The 25623-nt window shown below is 42.7% G+C and overlaps 1 protein-coding gene across 1 annotated transcript in view; it reads right to left on the bottom strand.

Moving 5' to 3' along the window:
* Positions 1-25623, bottom strand: part of CLRN1 (clarin 1) — a 42705-nt gene that overhangs the window by 6808 nt on the left and 10274 nt on the right. The window contains exon 2 of the mRNA XM_059686032.1: positions 7389-7568. Coding sequence (XP_059542015.1) covers positions 7389-7568 — 180 coding nt within the window. The remainder of the gene's footprint in view (positions 1-7388; positions 7569-25623) is intronic.

Here is a 25623-nt window from a genome sequence, read left to right as displayed (position 1 = left end):
CTCTTTCTCGGACTCTGAACAACAGCTCCTCCATAAGGACTGAAGTGAAAAGAGATGCTATTGTTGCAGAATAATGAGTCCTAGACATATTAAAGAGGCCAGGACGTTATTGACACTAAAACTGATATACAATGAAAGCATCCTTCTATTTTTGTCCTGCTCTTTATTTCCTGGGCTTCATGTTTCATATATGACTTGTGCTTATTTATGTGCCCTGCCACTGTTGTAATTATCATAATTAATTAGACCCATATTAGTAGCATCCCCCTTTTAAAGAAAGGCAGTCATTTTATTTGTTTGCCTTGCTTGGTATAACTTATTGCATGATGCTCTACGTAAGAGAGGACATAATAAATGTAATTTGCAGTAAGCCCACATTTCGGAGGCTTGCTTGAGCTAATACATGTCTTATCATCCTCAGAGACTATTCCCTGAACTATTTAGGACATTCCCACGTTGATTCACAGCAAGTCTTCCACCTAGCCTGCTTTCTTTTACATGCAGTTGATTCTGCGATCAACTAGGAAACTCCTAACATGGAACATATAAAGGCATACACTTACATATCGATGCTCCAGTGTGGAACTGTGGATCCATTTGCTTCTATATTCAGTTCTCTCTCTCTCTCTCTCTCTCTCTCTCTCTCTCTCTCTCTCTCTTAATCGGAGTCTCTGGAGGTTGGGCCTGAGCAGTGGTATTTTTTAAAGCTTTCGTAGGTAATTCTTTTGTGTGGTGAGTGTGGATACAGGCACAACGATACAGGTGCACATGTTCCATTTACTCAGCAAACCCCGAGTGAGGGCTCACTAAGTGCCAGCTGTTACCAGGGCCCCGCGATACCACAGTGAATCAGGCGCACAGTTCTGCCTTCGTGGACCTACAATATAGTGAGAGGTCACACAAAAGTGGACATAAATAATTAAAGGTCACAGTAATTATAATTGGGGTGCTATGACAGAAAATGGAGGCAGAGAGGAGATAGGGCTTCGATGTGGTGGTCAGCAAAGGCTACGCCCAATAGCTGAGTTCTAAAGGTACAAAGGGGCTGAGGATCCTCAGAGAAGTTCTGGAGGAGAGGAGAAAGCACATGTGAGGATTCTAGGGAAAGAGGTCACCTTGCTGAAGGAACTGAAAGTAGGACCTGTGGTCAGGGGGCAGGCAGGGAGTGGGAAATGGAAAAGAAACTAGATTGGAGAGATCAGTTAATGCTAGTTAATGTCAGATATCCAAAGCCATGGAAAATCTTTGGGGATTGATTCTAATTGCAATACGAAGTTTGTGAAAGACTTTAAGTTTTGGATAGCTGATTTACTTTCTAAGAAATGTCTGGTGAAAGACTAGGCTGCTGCATTGGAGATGGAGAGAGATGAATTCTAAAGACATTTCAAAAGTAGATCTAAAACATTTTGAAGGTAGCTTAAGCAATTAGTAGACAGTGGTGGCATTAACCAAGATAAATAAAATAGGAGAGGAAAAGGCTTAGAGTTTAGGGCAATAAGGAAGCAGGGAGAAGAGCTCAGCACTAAAAATCAGATGTTCTACTTGGGGCATGTCAAGTTTAAGATGCTGCGAGGTGTACAAGGGGAAATGTCAAGTAGATAGTTGGATATGTGAGTCTAGAACTCAGAGAAGAGGTCTAGATGAAAAATATAAATGTAGGAGTTTTCAGGATGTAGATATTATTTAAAGCAATGACAATGGATAAGATCATCTAGGGAGAGAATGTAGTAAGACAAGAATCGGCCTGAGACCCGACCCTGAGAATACCATCAGTTATTTTGGGTGGTGGAGGAGGAGGAACCAGCAGAGGACACTGACTAGGTGTGTGCCAAATTGGAGGAAGGAAACCGGGAGACCTCCATGTCCCAGAGGCTGCAGGAGGGAAGTTTCAAGAGTACTGGTCAACACTGAACTCTGTGAAAGAGTCAAAAGGAGAGTAAATGGGAGGGGAGGGAAAGGGGCAGGGTGAGCAGAATGGAGGAAAAGGGTGGAAAACACTTCCCTTGAGGCTTAGAATACAGTAGGGGAAAGTGAGAGATGTACACAAATTAAGGAGGTGAGGAGAGGGATCCAGAGAAAGAGAGAGAAAGGGAGAGAGAGAGAGACCTGGGGACCTGGTGTTAGTGTTTTTGAAAACTCTTCCGTGATTCTCATGTACAGTCCAGGAAGAGATTCACTGCCCACAATGAACTGTGGGGGACCATTAAGATATGGTCTAACTAGAGGAACGATTTCTCAGACCTGGTTTTAATTGACAGGAGGAGAGAGAGCAAGCTGACTTGCTGGGTTACATGGAACAATGAGAGTGGTCCGCCCTGTAGATCCCCGGGGACCCGCCCCGCCCAAGCCCTGCACAGAGCCATTTGCCGGATAGCCTCAGGAAAACGCTTGATTAGCACCGCCCTAGAGATCCAGCGCAGGAGCTCTCCCACTGCAGACACAGCGGACTCTCATGGCCAGTTAGCCTGGAGGTCAAATCACCCCCAGTACTGCCAACAACAATCAAGGCTTAACTACAACAAGACTGCGCACAGAGACCACTGGGGGGTGCACCAAGAAAGCATAAAAAATGCGGAGACAAAGAAACAGGACAAAACTGTCAATGGAGGATATTGAGTTCAGAACCACACTTTTAAGGTCTCTTAAGAACTGTCTAGAAGCCACCGATAAATGTAGTGAGATCCTCAAGAAATCTAATGAGACCCTCGATGTTATGATAAAGAACCAACTAGAAATTAAGCATACACGGACTGAAATAATGAATACTATACAGATTCCCAACAGCAGACCAGAGGAGCGCAAGAATCAAGGCAAAGATTTGAAATGCGAAGAAGCAAAAAACACCCTACCAGAAAAGCAAAATGAAAAAAGAATCCAAAAATACAAAGATAAGGAGCCTCTGGGACAGTTTCAAGCTTACCAACATCAGAATTATAGGGGTGCCAGAAGATGAGAGAGAGCAAGATATTGAAAACCTATTTGAAGAAATAATGACAGAAAACTTCCCCTACCTGGTGAAAGAAATAGACTTACAGGTCCAAGAAGCGCAGAGAACCCCAAACAAAAGGAATCCAAAGAGGACCACACCAAGACACATCATCATTAAAATGCCAAGAGCAAAAGACAAAGAGAGAATCTTAAAAGCAGCAAGAGAAAGAAACCGAGTTACCTACAAGGGAATGCCCATATGACTGTCAGCTGATTTCTCAACAGAAACTTTGCAGGCCAGAAGGGAGTGGCAAGAAATATTCAAAGTGATGAATGCCAAGAACCTACAACCAAGATTACTTTATCCAGCAAAGCTATCATTCAGAACTGAAGGTCAGATAAAGAGCTTCACAGATAAGGAAAAGCTAAAGGAGTTCATCACCACCAAACCAGGATTATATGAAATGCTGAAAGGTATCCTTTAAGAAGAGGAAGAAGAAGAAAAAGGTAAAGTTACAAATTATGAACAACAAATATGCATCTATCAACAAGTGAATCTAAGAATCAAGTGAATAAATAATCTGGTGATCATAATAGAATCAGAGACATAGAAAGGGAATGGACTGACTATTCTTGGGGGGGAAAGGGGTGTGGTAGATGCGGGAAGAGACTGGACAAAAATCGTGCACCTATGGATGAGGACAGTGGGTGGGGAGTGAGGGCGGAGGGTGGGGCGGGAACTGGGAGGAGGGGAGTTATGGGGGGGAAAAAGAGGAACAAATGTAATAATCTGAACAATAAAGAAAAAAATCAAAATAAAATAAAATAAAATAAAAAAGAAATGTTGCACAAAGAAGGCTGAGGAATATGATAATATGATGAGCCGAACTGGAAGCCACGAGAAGGGGAAGGAATGTCTGCTCCAGAAGGACCACAGTGTGAGTAAGCTGTGGGGACCTAATCCAAAGTGCTGTTCCCTTTCTTTTCTACATCCAGGGCCAGGCCCGCACCACACTAGGAAACATGGAGCGGCTTGTAGCACAGTTACTCTGGGCAGTTGGAAGGTCCTGCCTAGACAGTAGGAGGACTCCTTTCCCCTCCCTTCTCCTGTCTTCATGCCTCAGGACCAGGCAGCTGAAGAAATGGCTCTGCAATGACATCAACACAAGGAAAGGGAGAACCAGGGGGTAAGTACAAGAAGGGAAGATAAAGAAGTTTTCTCTGACTGTGAGGGAGAAGGTGGAAGAGACATGCTCCCTGGGGGGGTCTCTGATGAAATGTGACTCACACTAGAACTAAAGGACCTCCCAGTCCAGGCTCTGGCCGCGGAGCATGTAATTTATTGGCTTGCATGGGTTTCATGGAGCAATTCAGTGTTTGAGATAAGGGCTGTGAAACTCCCATCCTCCACCTTCAGGGTTTAAACTGGGGTCTCCATGAATATTACAGCTTCAGATAAATCTTCCCACACTCCCGGGGCCTCCAGGGACTGTCTGTAGATGGACAGGGAGTCTGTGATTTAAGAGTGACTCTTTTATCACCAAAGGTCAGAGTGGCAGTCCATCTGACCCTCACACATGTTTTTAAAAGTTATTGAAAATTTTGGTATTTAAAAATGAGGATTTTGGGCTTAAAAGAAGATGATCTGGAAACACTAGGCCTTTCTCCTCTGCAAGACACAGATCTGGAACTGGCTCCTTCTTTCCTTTCTCCCACTCTCTCCCTTCCCTCACCCACAAACCTTTATTGAGCACCTTGCTTTTGCCACAAGTTCAAAGCTAAGGTATAGTGTAAGCACATGGCCCGTGTGCTCCCACATATATTCTGTGCTCACGTTTTCTTTTCATTAGACTTGGCCAAAGGCCACGATAAGATCTGGGACTTGGATTAAATTCTGCATTCTCTGAGTCATGTTTTTCAAATACTGTTAGTTTGGTTGCCCATTAGTACTGTTCAATAATTTGTCTTCCAAATGGGCTGCCCTGAATTTTATTCAGAAGCTATTGTGAGATGGCTATGCCAGTTAATAAGCTGCTGTGTCTCAGCTTCAAATCAGCTCTTTTTTCTCTGCTTTGTGATGCTGGGTCAAGACTCTAGTTCTGCCTGTCAGCTGCTTCCCACACGGAGAGCATGGCAAGGTGGGGAGGACAGGGAAGCAGAGGGTCTGCTGCTTCCGCAGCTGGGCGTTCCCCAGATGGTTCCACACTCACACAGCTGCCTCTTGATGTCCCCTGACAGTGCCATCTCCGCAAGGTTCAGTGCCTTCTTCCCAGTGGTCTAAGACCAGCGCCCTGGGTCTTTCCTTAAGTCTCTAGGTTCTGGTAACTCCAGACTCTCCCCCTTAGTTCTCAGAGCCCCAGGGATGGTAGCTGCTTTCTGAAACTATGGTTTCTGAGTTACTTCAGGTCTCCTTTGTGTTTTCCCAGTTCTCCCAACACCTGTTTAATTAATTCCCTGTTACTCTGGTTCTCAAGCTTGAGCTTGCTTCAGAATCCCCGGAAAGAAGGGCTTGTTAAAGCTCAGCGTGCCAGGCTCGGCCCCCAGAGTTTCTGAGTCAGTAGGTCTGGGGTGGGGCCTAGAATCTGCTTTTCTGTCAACTTCCCAGCGATGCAAATGCTGCTGAACATTCACTCCCTCTGTTCTGTATCCTGTTTTCTAGCTGACCCGATTGACTCAATGGCCTTCACTGAGATAGCACACCACCCGTTTGGTTTGGCATGTTGGGTGGGGGGAAGTAGTGGCAACACCCACTTCTGACCTAGGCCTTCCCATGAGATCCAATCACTATCTAGGTCTGTCCATCCACACTCTGTACTGGTGCTCTTGCTCCTCTGCCCTGATTGCAAATCCCTTGGCTTTCCATTACCATCTTCCATTCCATCTCTCCCTGGCTCATGTCCCACCTTCTCTATGGGCCTGCTCTGCTAATTCCAAACCATTTGAATTCTGATTTCTCTACTCTCTACTGCATTAAGTGACCAAGTTAACATCTTTGGGGCTTGCTTTTTCAAGTCCGCAATACACACTGAATTGTTTATTGTGTGCAGAGCCTCACACTGGATGCTCTTGCTAGAGTTAAAAGATGAGACTTAGACTCAGCCCTCACAGGTTAATCAACACTGCACAATTGAAAATGGTATTATTTGCTTGTGAAAGATCTGGAAAATATATTAGTAGAACTCCCTGTCCCCCCCCCCCCCCCGCCCCCCCAACTAGAGAGAGAACTACTTTGGTAGTGTGTATCATTTGATTATCAAGATGAGGGTGGGATAAGACCAGAAGAAGTGAACTCAAGCAATAATGGCTAGAGGCTTGAATGCCTGCTGATGAGCAGGCTTTGCTTCACAGAAAGGGAACTATGGCAAGTGTGTGGCTGGAGTGGAATTATGTGGAGGGAAAGGAGTGATGTCAAGAGAAAGAAGAAGCTTGGGGCCTGATGATAGTCACAGGACAAATCAGAGGAGAATGAAATGGAAGAGAATGGGGATTTTCAATACACTACTTGCTGATGTGTTATAATCTCACGCATCTCTCCATGAAATCATTAGTAAAGCTACTTGCTTCCTGGGACTATGACAAAGTATTGAGTCTTTATGCAACTTTGGAGTGCGTTGAAATCAGAGACAGCCTATAGGAAAACGGTTACATGGAATTATATATTTCATTTTCTTGGTTTTTTCTTCCTTGTAAATATATGCTAAGCACCCTGTGGTCCTGATGGATTTCATATTCTTTCCCATCAGTCCTGGTTACGAGTAGCACATGTTTATTGATGAATTAATTTTCAGGTTTAGAATTTATCTTTGCCCAGCCACACTTTCCATTAGGCCACTCAAAGTACCAACAGGCCTGAATACAACAACTCATTTGTGAGTGAAACACTCGTCCTTTGCTTTTTTTGATGATTTTTATTTATTTTTCTGATTATATGTAAATAAATACACATTATTAAACATTTGTAAATAATAAAAAGTGTGAAAGAAAATGAAAATCACCTATAATTTCATTGTTCAAAGGTAACTACTACCAACAGAATGGCCTCTCTATATATCTTTATCTATATATATGTATTTATGTAGTGGAGGCTATATTTAGAGAGTATATATGCAATATATAGTTATATATTCTCTCTATATAGATAAGACAAATTAGTTCCATATTTATAAAATTTTATATACTGCTTTTTAAACTTAACTTATTGTTATAAGCATTTATCCTTTTGATTATGTCTTATTCAAAAATATAATTTAATATCAGCATCATAATGATTCACATAGACTATCATAATATATTTATTGAAATCCCAATGTTGGATAATTATATTTTTCTCCACTTTTTGCTATCATATGTAATGCTACTGTGAACATTTATGTGTATATATATTAACACTGTATTTGAGTAGACCTATCTTTTGATATTAAAAAACACATTTGTCTTCAGGAGTAGAATTTTGTTCTTACCTGAAATGAAGCTCAGAAGATACAAACCTAGAGGGCCGTGCAGAGTCTCAAAGGGCTTGCCAAAAGCGTTGTACATGAAGAAGGCTGTCCCCACCGTGGTTAAGACAATCAGGATCATGGAGAAGAGAATAACGTTGACGTGGATGCTCACTGGGATTGCTTTGAGCAAATCTGGGAAAACTGAAGGCAAAACAAAGATTGGAAGGAATTTAATTAGCAGGTTTCTGTAAGTTTAATTTAAAAAATTAAATCCCGATATTCTTAACTTCAAAAATTACTAAAAATCCTTCAGATGAATACATTCTCACTAATTTACAAGGGATTTATAAAAAGATTTAAACATGGGATTATTTTATAGAACTCACCAGTAGAAACTAGCAAAGGAGAGATTTGAGGGAATTTATTTTCTGCTTTGGTCATATGTAATTACTTCAGTAAACAAGTGCTGGCTATTTTTTTTTTTGATTGATTAAGGTATTACATATGTGTCCTTATCTCCCCCCATTGCCCGCCCCTGGCTCATACCCTCACCCCTCTGGTGTCTGTGTCCATTGGTTATGCTTATATGCAACAAGTGCTGGCTTTGTAACCAAAAACTGTACATAAGTTTGATGCACAAAATTTCTTTAAATTGATTTTTAGAGAGAAGAAGGAAGAGAGCGAGAAAGAGAGAGAGAGATCAGTTGCCTCCCACACATGTCCCCACCAAGGATCGAACTCAGAACCTTTTGATGTACAGTATGACGCTCCTACCAATTGAGCCACATTGATGACATTTCTCAGTCATCATCAATATTTTTAGAATCTATCTTAATTTATAATGACATTTTCAGTTTGGGAATCTCTGGGAGAATTCAAATAGCAGGTTTTTATATTTCCTTTACCAACTTTAAAGAATAGGATATTTGCAGTCAACTTCAATATTTTGATGTAGCACAAGCTGTGGGAAAATAATTTCTGGTGGTACAAGAAATATTTTCCATTTGGAAACAGGCCAAGTTTATTTCTAGATTTTGTGTTCAGGGTAAGTTTTTCTTGTTTTCAAAAGAAATGAAATGCTTTATAAATGTAGGGTTTCTCTTATCTGGTGAGACATCAGCATGCTTAACATCAGCAAAGTTGACATAACCAATCTGGGGAAGTCTATTTCAGTCTATGTTAGTTTCCTGAACATTTATCAAGTGTTTAATTTATTTATTGAGCTACTACTATGTGCCAAGCATTCTTCTAGGTGCTGGAAATAAAACCACCAAACAAGACAGACAAAGTCCCTGTTGTGGAGCTTATGACCTAATTAGAAACCTGATGCATGAAATTTGTGCAAGAGTAGGCCTTCCTTCTCCTGGCTGCTGGCACCGGCTTCCCTCTGGCACACGGAACCCAAGCTTCCCTCGCAGCCCAGGCTTCGTCTGGAAGGATGTCTGGTCTAATTAGCATATTATGCTTTTACTATTATAGATGGGAGTAGATGGACAATTAACAAGTAAACAAACAAATATGATACCTTATTGCCAAAGATGGCCACCATCAATTCCTTTCCTTCTTTTACACACACGTAACTTCCCCTTCAAGAGGTAGAATTTATTCTTCAGTTCCCTTGAACCTGGGCTGGCTTGTGACTGAGCACCTGAATCTGACAGCAGGGGACCTCTGCCAGTTGCACACCTAGCCTATGAGAGGACCAGCAGTTCCCACTGCTTTCCTTTTGGAGGCTTGCACTGCCCACCACTCAGGAGGTCCAGGCTACTTTGCTGGAGAGAGAGAGACCCCGGGAGGAGCACCAGGCTAGGAGGAAAGAGTGTTGGACATCTACCCCAGCAAAGTCTCCAGATGATGTCAACCCCAGCTGCTATTTAACTGCAACAGTAGGAGAGACTCAATCAAGAACTGTCCAACTGAACTAATAAACTTGTTTTAAGCCCTGACCTTAAATGATAGAATGATACACATTTTTTCCAAGTAGTGCCAGGGGGTTATTTTGCAGTGATAACAATAAGACACTTTCCATTGGTGATAATGTTATGGGGAAATATAACAGGGTAATGATATTGGCAGTGATTGAGTGAGTGATGGGGGTGGTCAGGAAAGTAACACCTGGGCTGACACCTGAGTGTTGAAAGAAAGTGGCTGTGCAGAGATCTGGGAAAGGGCATTCCAGGGAAAAGGAACACAGGGGTGACAGTGAGCCTGGTGAATGAGGGAGATGGAAGTGAGATTGCTTTGCTGAGCTCAGATTGCTGCCCCTTCTAGGTCCTGATCTATTGATCATGGGAAGGAGTCTCCTTTAATTCTAAATTCATTTGGAAGCCACTGGAGGGTTTTAAGTAGGAGAGTGACACAATCTCCTCAATGGTGTAATTGCCTTCTCCCTTACCCCCAGATTCATCAATCCTATTTGACATCTCCACTTGGGGGTCTTAAACATGACTCAAACTTAAAACATCTAAAACAGAACTCTTGCATCATTTCTCACTCCCATGCACAAACCTGATCCTTCTACTTCCATCTCAGTTAATAGCATCGCCATTTATTCAGTTGCTTGGGCCAAATACCCAGGAGTAATCCACTGTTGACTTGGTTTATGCTAGCAGTTACCAAACACCTGCTTTCTCCTACCTTCCTGCCTGTAAAAGAGGTGGTAACCTCTTCATCTCTGATAAGATAGCTGGGCGAAGCCTCTCTGAAAATCGAGGGTTGTAACCACCTTGAAACAAACACAGAAAGAAGTTGCACTGATTTGACTCCTGGAAAGAAAAGCCAGAAGCTAAAATAAATTATGTGCAGCATTTTAGTTCTTATGAAGTCTCTTAAAATTCCATGGCAGAAAGCCTGGCAAAGATAACACACACACACACACACACACACACACACACACACACACACACAAAAACCCCAAAAAACCTACAGACCAATATTCCTGATGAATGCACATGCAAAAATCCTAACCAAAATACTAGCTAATCAAATACAACAGTACATCCAAAAATAATATATCATGATCAAGTGAGATTCATTTCAGGGGCACAAGGGTAGTTCAACATTCCAAAATCAATCAACGCAATACACCACATTAACAAAAGAAAGGATAAAAATTATATGATCTTGTCAATAGATGCAGAAAAAGCATTTGCTAAGATACAACATCCATTTATGATTAAAGTCTCAATAACATAGGAATAGGAGGAAAGTACCTCAACTTAATAAAGGTCATCTACACTAATAAAAGAGAAACATGGTAATTGGCGTACGACCACTACCCTTTTCATTGGCTAATCAGCGAGATATGCAAATTAACTGTCAGCCAAGATGGCAGCCGGCAGCCAGGCAGCTTGAAACTGACATGAGGCTTGCTTGCCTCAGTGACGGAGGAAACCAACGTTCCCTGCCTGCTGCTGCAGGCCTCTGAGCCTGCAGTTTCAAACATTGTAACAAATACTGCTGGACTTCAGCCAGCAGAATCACAACATTGTAAGCAAAGGCCAGAAACCTACTTTCTGCTGGGGAGGCCTAAGAGCTGGAGCCAAGCCTCAAAGCTAAAGCTGGCCCAGAATAAAAAAAAGAAAAAGAAAAAAAGGAGCAGTTGGGAGCTTCAGTCCCAGCCTGAAAACAGCCCTCAGCCCCTCACCCAGACTGGCCAGGCACCCCAGTCAGGACCCCTACCCTGAATGATGTGTGACCAGCTGCAAACAGCCATCATCCCCTCACCCAGGCTGGCCAGGCACCCCAGTGGGGACCCCCACCCTGATCCAGGACACCCTTCAGGGCAAACCAGGCGGCCCCACCCATGCACCAGGCCTCTACCCTATATAGTAAAAGGGTAATATGCCTCCCAGCACCGGGATCAGCGGAGCCATGAGGCCTCCCGGCACCGGGATCAGTGTGACAGGGGGCAGCGCCCAAACCCCCTGATCGCCCTGAGGCTCTGTGTGTGACAGGGGGTGGGGCCACAACCTCCCTATCCACCCTGCTCTGTATGTGACAGGGGAAGGTGCCCCAACCCCCTGATTGGCCCTGCTCTGTGCCTGATAGGGGGGAGCTCCCCAACCCCCCCCCCACAGGCCCTGCTCTGTGTGTGACGGGGTAGAGCCATAACCTCCCCATTGGCCCTGCCCTGAGTGTGAGAGTGGTGGCGCCCCAACCCCCTGATTGGCCCTGCTCTGTGCATGACAGGGTACAGAGCCCCAACCCCCCTGATGGGCCCTGCTCTGTGAGTGACAGGGGGCAATGCCCCAACCCCCTGATTGGCCCTGCTCTGTGCATGACAGGGGGTGGCGCCGCAACCTCCCTATTGACCCTGCTCTGAGCCCGACCAGGGGCTGCACCTAGGGATTGGGCCTGCCCTCTGCCACCCGGGAGCAGGCCTAAGCCAGCAGGTCATTATCTCCCGAGGGGTCCCAGACTGCGAGAGGGCACAGGCCGGGCTGAGGGACCCCCCTCCCCCCCGAGTGCACAAATTTTTGAGCACCGGGCCTCTAGTCTATAATAATAAAGGTGTAATATGCTAATTAGACCAGACGTCCTTCCAGATGTCCTTCAGAAGAAGCTACAGGGGTGGGGGCCGAGGCCTCTAGTATATGACAAACCCTCAGCCAATATCATACTCAATGGTGAAAAACTGAAAACTTTTCCCCTAAGATCAGGAACAAGATGAGGATGTACTCTCTCACCACTCTTATTCAACATAATACTGGAAGTACTAGCCAGAGCAATAATGCAAGAGAAAGAAATAAAAGGCATACAAATAGGAAAGGGATAAGTCAAAGTGTCACTTTTTGTAGATGACATGACGCTGTATTTAGAAAACCCTAAAGACTCTACCAAAAAACTACTGGAAACAATAAACAAATACAGTCAAGTTGCAGGATACAAAATCAGTGTGCAAGACTCCATTTCCTTCCTGTATACCAACAACAAAACTTCAGAAAAAGGAATGAAGAAAACAATTCCTTTTGCAATTGCAACCAAAAGAATAAAATACCTAGGAATAAACTTAACAAAGAATGTGAAAGACCTATATACTGAAAATTACAAAACATTATTAAAAGAGATTGAAAAAAACACAATGAAATGGGAAAATATCCCATGTTCATGGATTGGAAAAATCAACATAGTTAAAATGGCCATTTTACCCAAAGCAATACACAGGTGTAATGCAATCCCCATCAAAATCCCAATATAATTTTTTAAAGAAATAGAACAAGAAATAATCAGATTTGTATGGAACAGCAAAAGACCCAGAATAGCCAAATCAATCCTGGAAAAAAAAAAAAAAAAAAAAAACAAGGCTGGAGGTATCACGCTACCTGACTTCAAAATATACTACAGAGCTATGATAATCAAAACAGCATGGTATTGGCAGAGAAACAGACACACAGATCAATGGAACAGAACAGAGAGCCCAGCTATAAAACCACACATATTTGGACAGACAACTTTTGACAAAGGAACCAGAAATGCACATTGGAGTAAAGATAGTCTCTTCAGTAAATGGTGCTGGGAAAACTGGAAAACCACATGCAAATGAATAAAACTGGATTGCAGTTTGTCCCCATGTACAAAAATTAATTCAAAATGGATCAAAGACTTAAACATAAGACCCAAAGCTATAGGTCACATAGAAAAAAATATAGGTACCAAACTTATGAACCTGGGTGGTAGAGAACATTTTATGGACTTGACCCCAAAGGCAAGAGAGATAAAGGCAAAAATAAATGAATGGGACTATAACAAACTAAAAAGCTTCTGCACAGCAAAAGAAATGGACAATAAAACAAACAGGCAGCCAACCGGATGGGAGATGGTATTTGTAAACAGTAGCTTCAACAAAGATTTAATTTCCAAAATATATAAAGAACTCATAAAACCCAACACCAAACAAATAAAAAATCCAATCAAAAAAAGGACCTGAAAATACACCTCTCCCAAGAAGACATACAAAAAGCCAACAGATATATGAAAAGATGTTTAACTTCACTGGCCATCAGGGAAATGCAAATTAAAACTACAATGAGATACCACCTTACACCAATTAGAGTGGCCGTTATCAACAAGACAAGCAACAACAAGTGTTGGAGAGGTTGTGGAGAAAAGGGAACCCTCATTCACTGATGGTGGGAATGTAGACTGGTACAACCACTGTGGAAAGCAGTCTGGTGATTCCTCAAAAATTTAAAAATAGAGCTACCATACAACCCAATAATCCCACTCCTGGATATATACCCAAAAAACTCGAAAGCATTTATACGCAAAGACATACGCACCCCTATGTTCACTGCAGCATTATTCACGGTGGCCAAGAGTTGGAAACAGCCAAAGTGCCCTATGATAGAGGACTGGATAAAGAAGATGTGGTATATATACTCAATGGAGTACTACACAGCCATAAGAAACTATGATATAGCATCATTTACAACAACCTTGAGAACATTATGCGAAGTGAAATAAGTCAAACAGAGAAACCTAAGAACTATATGATTTAACTCATATCCTATAGAATAAAGAGCTAATATGCTAATTAGACTGGATGGCAGAACAACCTTCCAGAAGGACCAGTGGGTGGGGGGCGGGGCCAGCGAGCCTGTGCTGCCAGGCCAGCCATGGTGGTCCCGGCACTGCCCCTTCTGCAGAGGCGGTGGGAGAGGGGACAGCATGGTCCCGGCACCTCTGCAAAAGTGGGATGGAGCGTGACCATGGTGCCTCAACCTCCCATGGCCCCTCCCCCAGCCCAGCCCCTGATCGCCCCTCCCTGCCAGTGGGCTGGGGTGGAGTCAGAACAAAGGAGCAGCAAGTCTGGCTTCTGGTTGAGTGGCGCTCTCCCCCCTGCCTCTTATCCCCCAAAACCTCCCTCAGCCAGAAGCCAGGCTCATGGCTGGCGAGCGCAGTGGTAAGGAGCAAGGGGTCCTGGACTGTGAGAGACCTGAACTGTGAGAGGGATGTCTGAGTGCCGGTTTAGGCCCAACCCCCAGGGGGGATTGGGCCTAAGCCAGCAGGCAGACATCCCCTGAGGGGTTCTGGACTGTGAGAGGGCAGAGGCCAGGCTGAGAGACCCCCCCCCCCCCGCCCCATCACGAATTTCGTGCACTGGGCCTCTAGTGTGGAATATAAAACTGAAACTTATGTACACAAATAGCAATGTGGTGGTTGCCAGTGCGAGGTGGGTGGGGGAAGAAAGGGGTCCTAATATGAGGTGACAGGAGAAAATTTGACTTTGGGTGGTGGGCACATGGTCCTATATACAGATTTTGTAAATTAATAATCCACACATGTAACCTATATGTTCATGTAGACCAGTGATGACGAACCTTTTGAGCTCGGCATGTCAGCATTTTGAAAAACCCTAACTTAACTCTGGTGCCATGTCACATATAGAAATTTTTTGATATTTGCAACCATAGTAAAACAAAGACTTATATTTTTGATATTTATTTTATATATTTAAATGCCATTTAACAAAGAAAAATCAACCAAAAAAATGAGTTCGCGTGTAACCTCTGACATGCGTGTCATAGGTTCACCATCACTGATGTAGACTAATGTCAGCCCAGTAAAATTTAAAATAATGGAAAAAAATTCCCATGGTGGTGAGAAAGTCCCCAAGCAGGTTCAAGCCCTCTCTGCATGTTATACTCATGTTTTATTAGGTGTCCTGTTCTGATGAAAATTCCCTGAGTCTGTGGTGACCATCTAGAACTCTGGTAAAAACCTTCCATTTTCCAAATATCATTCTAGCTGCTGAGTAGTGAGTATAAGTGGAGAGGGGAGACCTGGGGCTGGCCATACACTAGTACAGTGGCCATAGACAGGACCTGGCCTGAGGGAGTAGGAGCAGAAGTGGTGAGAGGTTGTCAGATTTGGAATATATTTTGGAGATAGAAGACAGGACTTGTTGAAAGAGTGGACTGAAGGGTAACTCCTGGATTTTTGGCCCAAGCAACTAAATAAATAGCAATGCTATTAACTGAGATGGAAGTAGAAGGATCAGGTTTGTGCATGGGAGTGAGAAATGATGCAAGAGTTCTGTTTTAGATGTTTTAAGTTTGAGTCATGTTTAAGACCCCCCAAGTGGAGATGTCAAGTAGGATTGATGAGTCTGGAGGTACAGGGAAAAGGCAGGAGTACGTAACAGGTGGAACTGGGGTATAAAACTCAAGGAGACAGTCTCTCTCCAGAGCCAACCTTGCACTTGCAGAGCCTGAGAGTGAAGGTCTCCCTAAATTTTATGTCCTAGCTGCCTCAGTGGCCTCACCTTGGCCCTGGTCCTGGTATTTGAAGCCATGGAAAGGTTATCACCTATGGCGAAGCTATAGTTAGAGGAAAGAAAGGCTGAGAAGGAGCATTAAAATGCACATATTCCGAGCTGACCAATTTTTATTTCCAGGAGTTTATCTTATGGATATTTTTGCACACTAATAAAATATTGCAAACATATTCATTGTAGTGCTTTTTTTGGTAAAAACAAAGTATTAGAAATAACTTATATGTCTATCAATATGGCATCCATACAATGGAATATAGCAGAGGGGGTATAGCTTAGGGGTAGAGCATTTGACTGCATACAATGGAATATAAGTTAATGATTACAAACAATGAAGCAAATCTATAAGAACAGCTATGGAATTATCACCAAATGTGATGTTAGATGAAAAAATGAAACAAACAAACAAAGAGAAATGTATATCATTTAAGGATAAGCCAAACAGGAATGTATATAATAACGAATAATTATTTAAGTACTTTGCTTATCTGTTTAATTCTCTTAACAACCCCATACAATATGTGCTATTATTAGTCCCACTTCCCATAGGAAAAAAAACTGAGGCTCAGAGGTGATTAACATGCCCAAGATGTTTACTTAATAAAATCAAACTTCTTCAAAGAACAATATTCTTAGTAAGTGTCAGAATAGAGATTTGAATTCATGTCCTCACTCTTAACCACCAGGCTTCATCGGGCTGAGGGATCCTCCCTCCAGTGCATGAATTTTCATGCACCAGGCCTCTAGTATTAAATCATATTACATAACTATTATTGATTTTGTTGCTTATGTTAATGGTATCATTGTTGTGTTTTTAAAAGTCCTTATCAATTAAAAATGATATGGATAGCCTTGACCGGTTTGGCTCAGTGGATAGAGCATCAGGCTGTGGACTGAAAGGTCCCGGGTTCGATTTCAGTCGAGGGAATGTACTGTGGTTGCAGGCTCGATCCCCAGTAGGGGGTGTGTAGGAGGCAGCTGATCAATGTTTCTCTCTCATCGATGTTTCTAACTCTCTATCCCTCTCCCTTCCTTTCTGTAAAAAGTCATTAAAAAAATATTTTTAAAAAATGATATGGATAAATGGAGAGAAGAGAGAGAGAAAAGAAGAGGAGAGAAAGAGAGAGAGCTCTGTTGGGAAGGATGCAGTAGTGTAGTGTGGGTGTTCCAGCTCATAGTGCTGAACTCCTGCTGTCAGTGACCACAGCGTCCACTCTGCCCATGTCCTGGGGGTGTAGAGGAGCCAGCTCATCTCATGCTACAACTGCCTGCCCTCTGGAGCTTCCAGCTGTTGAACACCTGCTTTCTTCTACCACCCTGCCTGTAAAAGAGGTGGTAGCCTCTTCATCTCCGATAAGATAGCTGGGTGAAGCCTCTCTGAAAATCGAGGGTTGTAACCACTTTGAAATAAACACCGAAAGAAGTTGCACTGATTTGACTCCTGGAAAGAAAAGCCAGAAGCTAAAATAAATTATGTGCAGCATTTTAATTCTTATGAAGTCTCTTAAAATCCCCACGGTGGTGAGAAAGTCCCCCAGCAGGTTCAAGTCCTCCCTGCATGTTATACTTATTGTTTTATCAGGTGTCCTGTTCTGATGAAAATTCCCCGAGTCTGTGGGGGCATCTAGAACTCTGGAAACAGACCTCCATTTTCCAGCCAACACTAATGTGTCTTTTCCTTGGTTGAAGCTGAGAGCAAATAAATATTGGGAGGTGTCACATTGATGGCATTAAAGATTGTGTATCTAGAAGGTAGACTTTTTTGGCCTTCTCATTCTTTTAGGTTTAGGATTACAATACAGAAAAATGATTTGAGCATTTTGATCTGTGGAGGGGCTGTCGTTAATCCAGCAAGTCACTTCTGCCTCTAGAAATTCTCCAGGAATTACTTGATTTACTTTGACAAGTGCAATGGAGTTATTTCTTAAAATGGGTGGCTGATGTCACATTATTAGCACAGGATTGGGCTGCATGTTCAGAATCAATCTTTCATTCTCTTACCAATGGCTTCCTCCATTTTGTCCATGAGTCAATGTTCCTTAAGCCACCCCAGGCCCCTAATTGCCCTTCTTTTCTCTCCATTATTTCATCACCAAACTTCTTCAAAGAGCAATACACAAGTAGCAATAAGAAGAATAAAAATAACAGCCAATAATTATTTAGCACTTTTTATGTTCCAGGTAATATGTGTGTATATATATATATATATATATATATATATATATATATATATATATTACATAAGTCAACACATTACATTCTTACAACATTATAAGGAAGTTACTATTTTATCTTCAATTTATAGACTTTTAAAAACTAAGACACCGAGAAGTTGAGTAGCTTGCCTGAAGTCACACAGTATCATTGATGTCTTTTATTTTATTTTTTTTCCATTTTTAAGATTAAAGTAACATTAACACATTAAAAATCCTCCCTTTCTGGTATATAGTTCTGTGAATTTTGACAAACTCATACAGTTGTGTAACCACCACCACAAAGAAGATATAGAACAATCCCACTTTTCCAAATACTTCCCTTTTCCCCTTTGTAGTCAACTCATCTTCTCTTCCCCCCCCCCCGCCCCCCCCCCCCCCCCGCCCCCAGCTCCTGTGACATTATAAGAAACTGCTGCCCTGGCTGGTTAGTTTGGCTAAGTGGATAGAGTGTTGGCCTGCAGACCAAAGGGTCCGAGGTTCCATCCTGTCAAGGGCACGTGCCTCGGTTGCAGGCTCCTCCCCTGGCAACCAATCAATGTGTTTCTCTCACATCGATGTTACTCTCTGTCTTTCCCTCTTTCTTCCACTCTCTCTAAAAGTCAATGGAAAAATATTCTTGGGTGAGAATTTTTTAAAAACCACCTATCTAGTAAAGTCATTTTTTGAAAAAATAAAAAAGAAACTGCCTAGTGTTTTCTAAAGTGGCTGAACCACTTCACCCTCCCACCAACAATGGATGAGTCCCCAGTTGTTCCTCATTCTTGCTGGCACTTGGCAGGTTTTCAAACATTGTAGTCATTTAATAGATGTGTAGTCTGTCACATTGTAGTTTATTTGCATTTGCCAAATGGCTAATGTTGTTGAACATCTTTTTTTGTGAGTTTCTTTGCCTTCTATATACCTTTCTTTGATGAAATGTCTGTTCATGTCTTTTGTGCATTTTTATTGGACTGTATTACTATTATAATTGAGTTTTGAGCATCCTTTATGCATTTTCGGCCCCTTATCAGATACGGAATTCACAATATTTTCTCCAAGTCTTGGCTTGTCTGTTCATTCTCTTATCAGTGTCTTTTGAAGAACAGTTCTTATTTTTATGAATTCTAGTTTATCAATTTTTTCTTTTATGTATCATGTTTTACATGTCAAATATAAGCAGTCTTTGCCTAATGCAATGCCACAGATATTTTCTCCTATGTATTTTTCTAGAAGTTTTTTAGTTTTAGGTTTACATTTAAGTCTCTGATCCATTTGAGTATTTTTTTTAATTGTTATAGTACTTAGAAAGCTGAACATAGACTTAACATAAGACCCACAATACCATTTCTAGGTATTTCCTAAAGGAATTAAGAACACATGCCTACACAAAACTCTGAATGCAGATGTTTAAAGTGGCTTTATTCACACTTACCAAAAACTGGAAACAGCCTGAGCTGTGGCCCATCCATATGGTAAAATACCGCTCAGTAATAAAAAGGACCAGACTATTGGTGACACATCAACATGGAAGGCTCAGAACTGCGTTTTGAGGTGAAAGAAACTCAAAAGGCTGCATATTGTATGATGCTATATATGTGACATTCTGGAAGAAGCAAATGGTAAGGACAGAGGTGAGGAAAAGAAATGACCACGAGGCCAAGAGCCAAACACCCCAGGGTTCTAGTCTACTGTGGGACCTTCAGCAGGTTGATGGGTCTATTTTCCTCTCTGTAAAGTGAGAGGGCCCCAGAGGACAAACTGAGGAAGTACCAAGTATTTGAAATCTGAGAAGGTTCGTATTATACTTCTCTTCTAACTCCAAGAATTCCCTAAACCTTGATTTGAAACCTTATCTGAATAAAAGACTAATTCCACCTTTCTCTCAGATTTGTGAGGATTCAATGACATTAGTGTAGGAAGTACCTAGCACATAGTAAGTGCCCAGCCAAGGTTCAATATGGCCCATTCCACTACTGGTCATGATCTCACCTCCTCCCCTCCTCCCCTCCTCCGCACCATCAGTTTTCCATCCCATCAGCACGTTATTTTCTCATCTTAAAAACACACCTCACTTAAGTCCTCCTCTAGCTCTTGAACCCACCGCACTGATCTGACATTTCCCAGGCAATAGTGAGCTTCCAGCAGCCCGGTCCAAAGGTCCGTTCTTCATCCTCATCTTGCCTTGTCTACGTTTGACACAGCGGCTCACTCCTTCCTCCAGGAAAAGTTTTCTTCCCCTGGTTCCAGACACTACACTCTCCCAGTTTTGTTGCCACCTCACCAGCTGCTGTCTCGATCTATTTGTTGGTTCGTCCTCATCTGAGTCATTTAGGGGCTGACTCAGTTGTCGTATGTTTTCTCTTCTGCGTCTTCACTCGCTCACTTGGTGCTTTATCCGGTATGATAGGTTTTCCTAGAAGCACTCTCAATGAATTATTTCCAGTCCAGACTTTCCCCTGAATCCCACATCTGCATGCCGTCCAATTCTTATGGAACATCTTGACGGGCATATTGAACAGGCACCTCAGTGTGTCCCAAACTGAACCCATATTCTTCCTTTATGTTTCTATACCTCAGTTGCTGACAGTTCCATTCTTCCTGGCATTATCCTTGATTCTTCTCTTACTCTCACATTTCATGTGCAGCCCATCCCAGAAACCTTTTGGCGCTGCATTCAGAGTTTGGTCACTTCTCACCATCTCACTGTTCCATCCTGGTCTGAGCCACCATCATGTCTCACTTGGGTGACTGCAAGAGGTCCCCAACTGATCTCCCTGATTCCACCCCTCCTACCTACAACCTGCTGTCAACCCGGCAGCCAGAGGGATTTTTTTTTTAAGTGTATTGGTTTAGTTCTGGCCAGTGTTCTCAGTGCTTAGAGCATGCACTGAGGGGTCACAGGTTCAATCTCAGGCAAGGCCACCTACCTGGTTTGCAGGTTTGATCCCTGGCCCTGGTCGAGGCGCATGCAGAAGGCAACCGGACGATGCCTCACATTGATATTTCTCTCTCTTTCTCTCCCTCCTCCCTTCCATTCTCTCTAAAAAGCAATGGAGTGTTCACGCCATTTCATCTGTGAGCACTTGTTGTGCTGCCTGGCACTCAGTATTCAGAGCCCACAACCAACACTGTTTCTCAGCTGCCCCTCCCCAAATCAGAGACACTTCAGGGTCTAAAGGCCTGACATTGGATTCAGACCTATGAGTGAGTCCCAGTGGAGGAAACGTAGAGAAAACAAGAGCAAAGTCCAGCCAGCGTGGCTCAGTGGTTGAGCATTGACCTATGAACCAGGAGGTCATGGTTCAATTCCCAGTCAGGGTTGCAGCCGAACCCCAGTAGGGGGCATGCAGGAGGCAGCCAATCAATGATTCTCTATCTTCATTGATGTTTCTACCTTTCTCACTCCCTTCCTCTCTGAAATAAATAAAAATATGTTTTAAAAAAATAATAAAATAAAATAAATAAAAAGCAATGGAGCCCTAGCCTGGTTGGCTCAGGGGATAGAGCATTGGCCTGTGGACAAAAGGACCCCGAGTTTGATTCCAGGTCAAGGGCATGCACCTCATTCAGTTGCAGGCTCCTCTCCTGCCTGGGCCCTGGTGCAGGAGGCAACCAATCGATGTATTTCTCTCACATCAATATTTCTCTGTGTCTTTCTCTCTCTCTCTTCCACTCTCCCTAAAAATCAATGGAAAAATAACCTCAGGTGAGGATTAAAAAATAATAAAAAGCAATGAAAAAAAATATCCTTGGGTGAGGATTAACAACAACAAAAGTCTTGGTTTATATCAATCCCCTCCAATGGACTCTAATCTCACCCAGAGGATAAATGAAATCATTACAATGGCCGAGAAAGGATACATGACTGGAATCCTTACAGACTCCAACTTCCTCTGCTACTGGTTTCCTTGCTCAGTGTGCTCCAACCACTGTTGTCCTGACTGCGCTTAAGACATGCCAGGAATATTCCCACCTTAGGGCCTCTGCACTTCCTGTGCCTGTATATTTCTCCAGATATCCTCCTGGCTTGCTGTCACCTCCATGTCTTTATTTAAATGTCACTTCCTCAGGGAAACCTTCTTTAACTATCTTATGCAAAGTTGCAACCCCCCTCCCCCCATGTCCAGTTACCTCCCCACTCCCAAACCCCTTTCCTCACTTTTATTTTTCTACACAGCAAATATTACCACTGACAAATGCTATATTTTTATTTATTTGTTTATTTTTGTTCCCCCCTGGCATGAGGCAATTGTGTTGGTCTGTTTTTTCCACTGCTGTACTCCTCATACCTAGGGATGCCTGGCACAGTGAGATCAGTATTTCTCAGCATTGTTTTTATTGTTGCTCTCCACCCCGGGAGTCTTTTAGATACTTCTCCTAATTACTCTCCCCCATCACATTTTTAACACCACAGATATATTGTATATTGGTTTCTGTATTGTGTTTATATCTGTTTTAAATACATATACAATTTTTAAAGAGTCAGGTGTGTTTTTTCCTATAAGAACCAATTTTCACCCCTGTAGGGGATACTTGCTGCTGTTAAAAATGCATAACAACCCTGGCTGGTGTGGCTCAGCGATTAGAGCATTGGCCAGTGCACCAAAGGATCAGCGGTTCAAATCCCAGTCAAGGGCACGTACCTGGGTTGCAGGTTCGATCCCTTGCCTGGTTGGGGTGTGTGTGAGAGGCAACTGGTCTATATGTCTCTCTCACATTGATGTTTCTCTCCCTCCCTCCCCACTCCTTCCCTCCCTTTTATTCTCTCTAGAAAAATAAAATAAAATAAAAAAGCAATGAAAAAAATATCCTTGGGTGAGAATTTTTTTAAGAAGCATGGAGTAGCTGTTGGACACTCATATGGGGGATGGGTCATTTTGCTTGGAGTAGGATGCAGGAATGGAGTCTGAGGTGGTTAGCAGGTCTCGGTTTCTTGATGGGAGCCACTGGTTCAGACTGAAGGAAATTAGTGTCACACTGGAGAGGAGGGAAGGAAGAAGAGGAGCCAATAGTCCAGTTAGCGACATGGGCCAGAGCAGAAGTAGAGGGGATTGGCAGTGTTAAGTGTGATGGGAAGTTCTGGTTAAGAAACAGAATTTGTCCACTGAGTCAGGCAGTCACTGATGGCCGTCATGTAAGCTGTTTCTGGGGGCTGCTGATAACAGCTGGATTGAACAAGTTTTCAGAAAGAATCTGGGGCCTTGGAGGTAAAATGAAATAGTTGCCAGAGGAGGTGATAGAAGGGTTTTCTGTTTGTTTTCTTTTGTTTTTAGCAGTTGAAAAACCTCATTGGCAACTGGAATAAAATTTTAAATCTCTTTATTTAAATAAAAACTTTAATCCAACGTACTTGGGTGATTGTCAACATGTTCTATGGAAACTGACTGCTGTTTAATAATAGGTTTAAAGTTTGGGGTTTGGGAAAAGAATTCATCTCAAACCTGAACGTGACCAAGCTCTTTTGTTAGCAGGGCCAGAAGGGATTTGCTCCTCACCTTGTTTCCATTAGTTTGTCCAAAGCTCAAACTGTTTACAGAGAAATTTTCCTTTTTAATGCACAACAGAACAACAATGAAATGGATATTAAGACAGAAATTTCACCCACAATCCTACCAACATAAAAGTAAGATTTTCCTTTATTTTTGTTCCTTTCAAATCTTTGTCCATCTTAATATTTATATCCTATATTACTATAATCAAAATGCAGTTTTGGGGTCACATTCTGTTCTTTTTACTAAGAATATAAGCATTTTCCACATTTTAAATGTTGTCTTCAAAACTATCATTAAGTAACTATATGACCTTCCATGAAACTAGTATTAGACAAACTGTTGTCTTCTACAGTTTCAGAATTATAGCTAATGCTTCCATGAACACCTTCAAGCACATACCTTTTTATTTTTTATTATAGGGATGGATGATGAATGGGGATAACCTTTATAAATGAATTCTCAGGAAAGGAATTACTTGGGTCAGAGTGCTTTCTAAAATTATATGTAAATATTAACTTAAAGAACATTAATTATATTTTATTAATACATATTAAACTCCATTGTTTCAACCTTGGTTCATAGCTCAGTTCGTCCTCTGTGAAATCTGGACAGCAGAGATTTCTGATAAGATATCTCGTCAGAAACAGAAGCTAGAAGAAACTAATCATTAGCTTCACTCTCCTAATAGCAAGGGTGCCAAGTCACAGGCGGGAGCGGGAAAAGGCAATTTACATTGCGTAGGTCGCTCAGCATGCAAAGAAAGGCTGCCATGCTCTCATCACTCTAGTGTGCTACTATGAAACTGAACTAAGTCATAAGCTAATGATGTGGAGTGAAAACCCGGTTCCCAGGATGCTCCCTATAGTTTACCCTTCACAGTCCTTTACTGGGGACTGTATTCTTTGAGCTGGGCCCCCTGCCTCTGCACCGCCACTCTCCTGGTCAGAGGGTGACCCCTCAAGCCTCTGATCTGTGGTCCCCCAATTCTGAAAAGCCTTTTCCAGTCTTCATTTTCTGTCCCTTGTCAAATATTCCAAACTTCCCCCACTCTTAAGTACATATCCCATCCCCATCTCTATTTCCCTTAGTCTTATATGCCTGGCTTACACAAGGCTTAAAAATCTTTAGTGAACTGAAGTCTTTCATTTCACAGAACAAACACAGGCTATCAGGGGAATTGCCTCAGCTTTTCAGTTCCCATTGCCATCCACCCACACCTTCTCTTTGGTCCATATCCAACCTTTCCTCCATTCTTAGTGAATTTTTTTACTCTTGTCCAAGGTGTCGCCTTCTACCTGTACTTTAAGACCCACCCTTTTCCACCTTCCCAGGGCGCTTTCTAGACATATTACCTAACTTTCCTATCTATCTTCAGCCTTTTCCTCTAGCACTCTATCCCCTCAGCATAGAATCATGCTCAAGGCTCAAGTCCCCCCACTGTAAACACACACACACACACACACACACACATATTCACACGCGCACACACACATACACCAAGCCTGGCCTTAGGGTTCATCTAGCTACTACCTGACCTCAGTGGGTGATTGTAAAGTGCAGCCAGGGATGCGGACCACTGATGTAACGGTTAGGTCTCATGAACCCTTTGCACCATCTGGCCAGATGTAAAATGCAGGTAGCGCCATCTCAGAATGAAGGCAGTCTCTGATAAGGATGTCGGCAATGGAGCAGAAGGTTCTTCCTAGATTAAAGCTGTAACGTAGCTTTTGAGGCTGTTTTCCTTCTCAACTTGCCCTTCTTCACATAAAAGGTGTGTAAAAGAAGAAGTCGCATTTGGCCCCTTAGTGCTCTGTTATTCATTTTCTTGAAAGGGAGTAAGTAGGAAGATTTCTTTCTTCTTACAGAAATGTTCTTGATGTGACTTTCCCCTCAGCCCACCTGCAGCCAGTCATTATGAAAATCCAGCGAAAGCCATTCTTTGCCACCCGCTCAATGCATTCATCTCCTTTACTATCACCTTAACTTCACGCCCAGGTACAGAGCCAGGCTTCTGGTGGCTGCATGGTCAGGGAGAATGAAACCCATGACCCCAGCACTTAAAAGGGGGAGACCTGGTGGCATTTAAAATACAATTTTCTCAGTACCTCCCCTGAATTCCTCTCAGCTGAAAGGCATGTACCTGACTCAAGCCTCTTCGGAGGCAGCCCCATCAGTGAGTCTTAATCACCCATGGTGGCTTAGGGACGGCAGCTGCTTTGGCACATAGGTACCTCTGATAACAGAACCCCTTTAACTGCTCCTAATCCACAGGGTATGATTATGTCGGGGAAATA

The sequence above is a fragment of the Myotis daubentonii genome, chromosome 3 (assembly GCF_963259705.1).
Source record: "Myotis daubentonii chromosome 3, mMyoDau2.1, whole genome shotgun sequence".
NCBI lineage: Eukaryota > Metazoa > Chordata > Mammalia > Chiroptera > Vespertilionidae > Myotis > Myotis daubentonii.
This window is presented reverse-complemented; position numbering and strand designations above follow the sequence as displayed.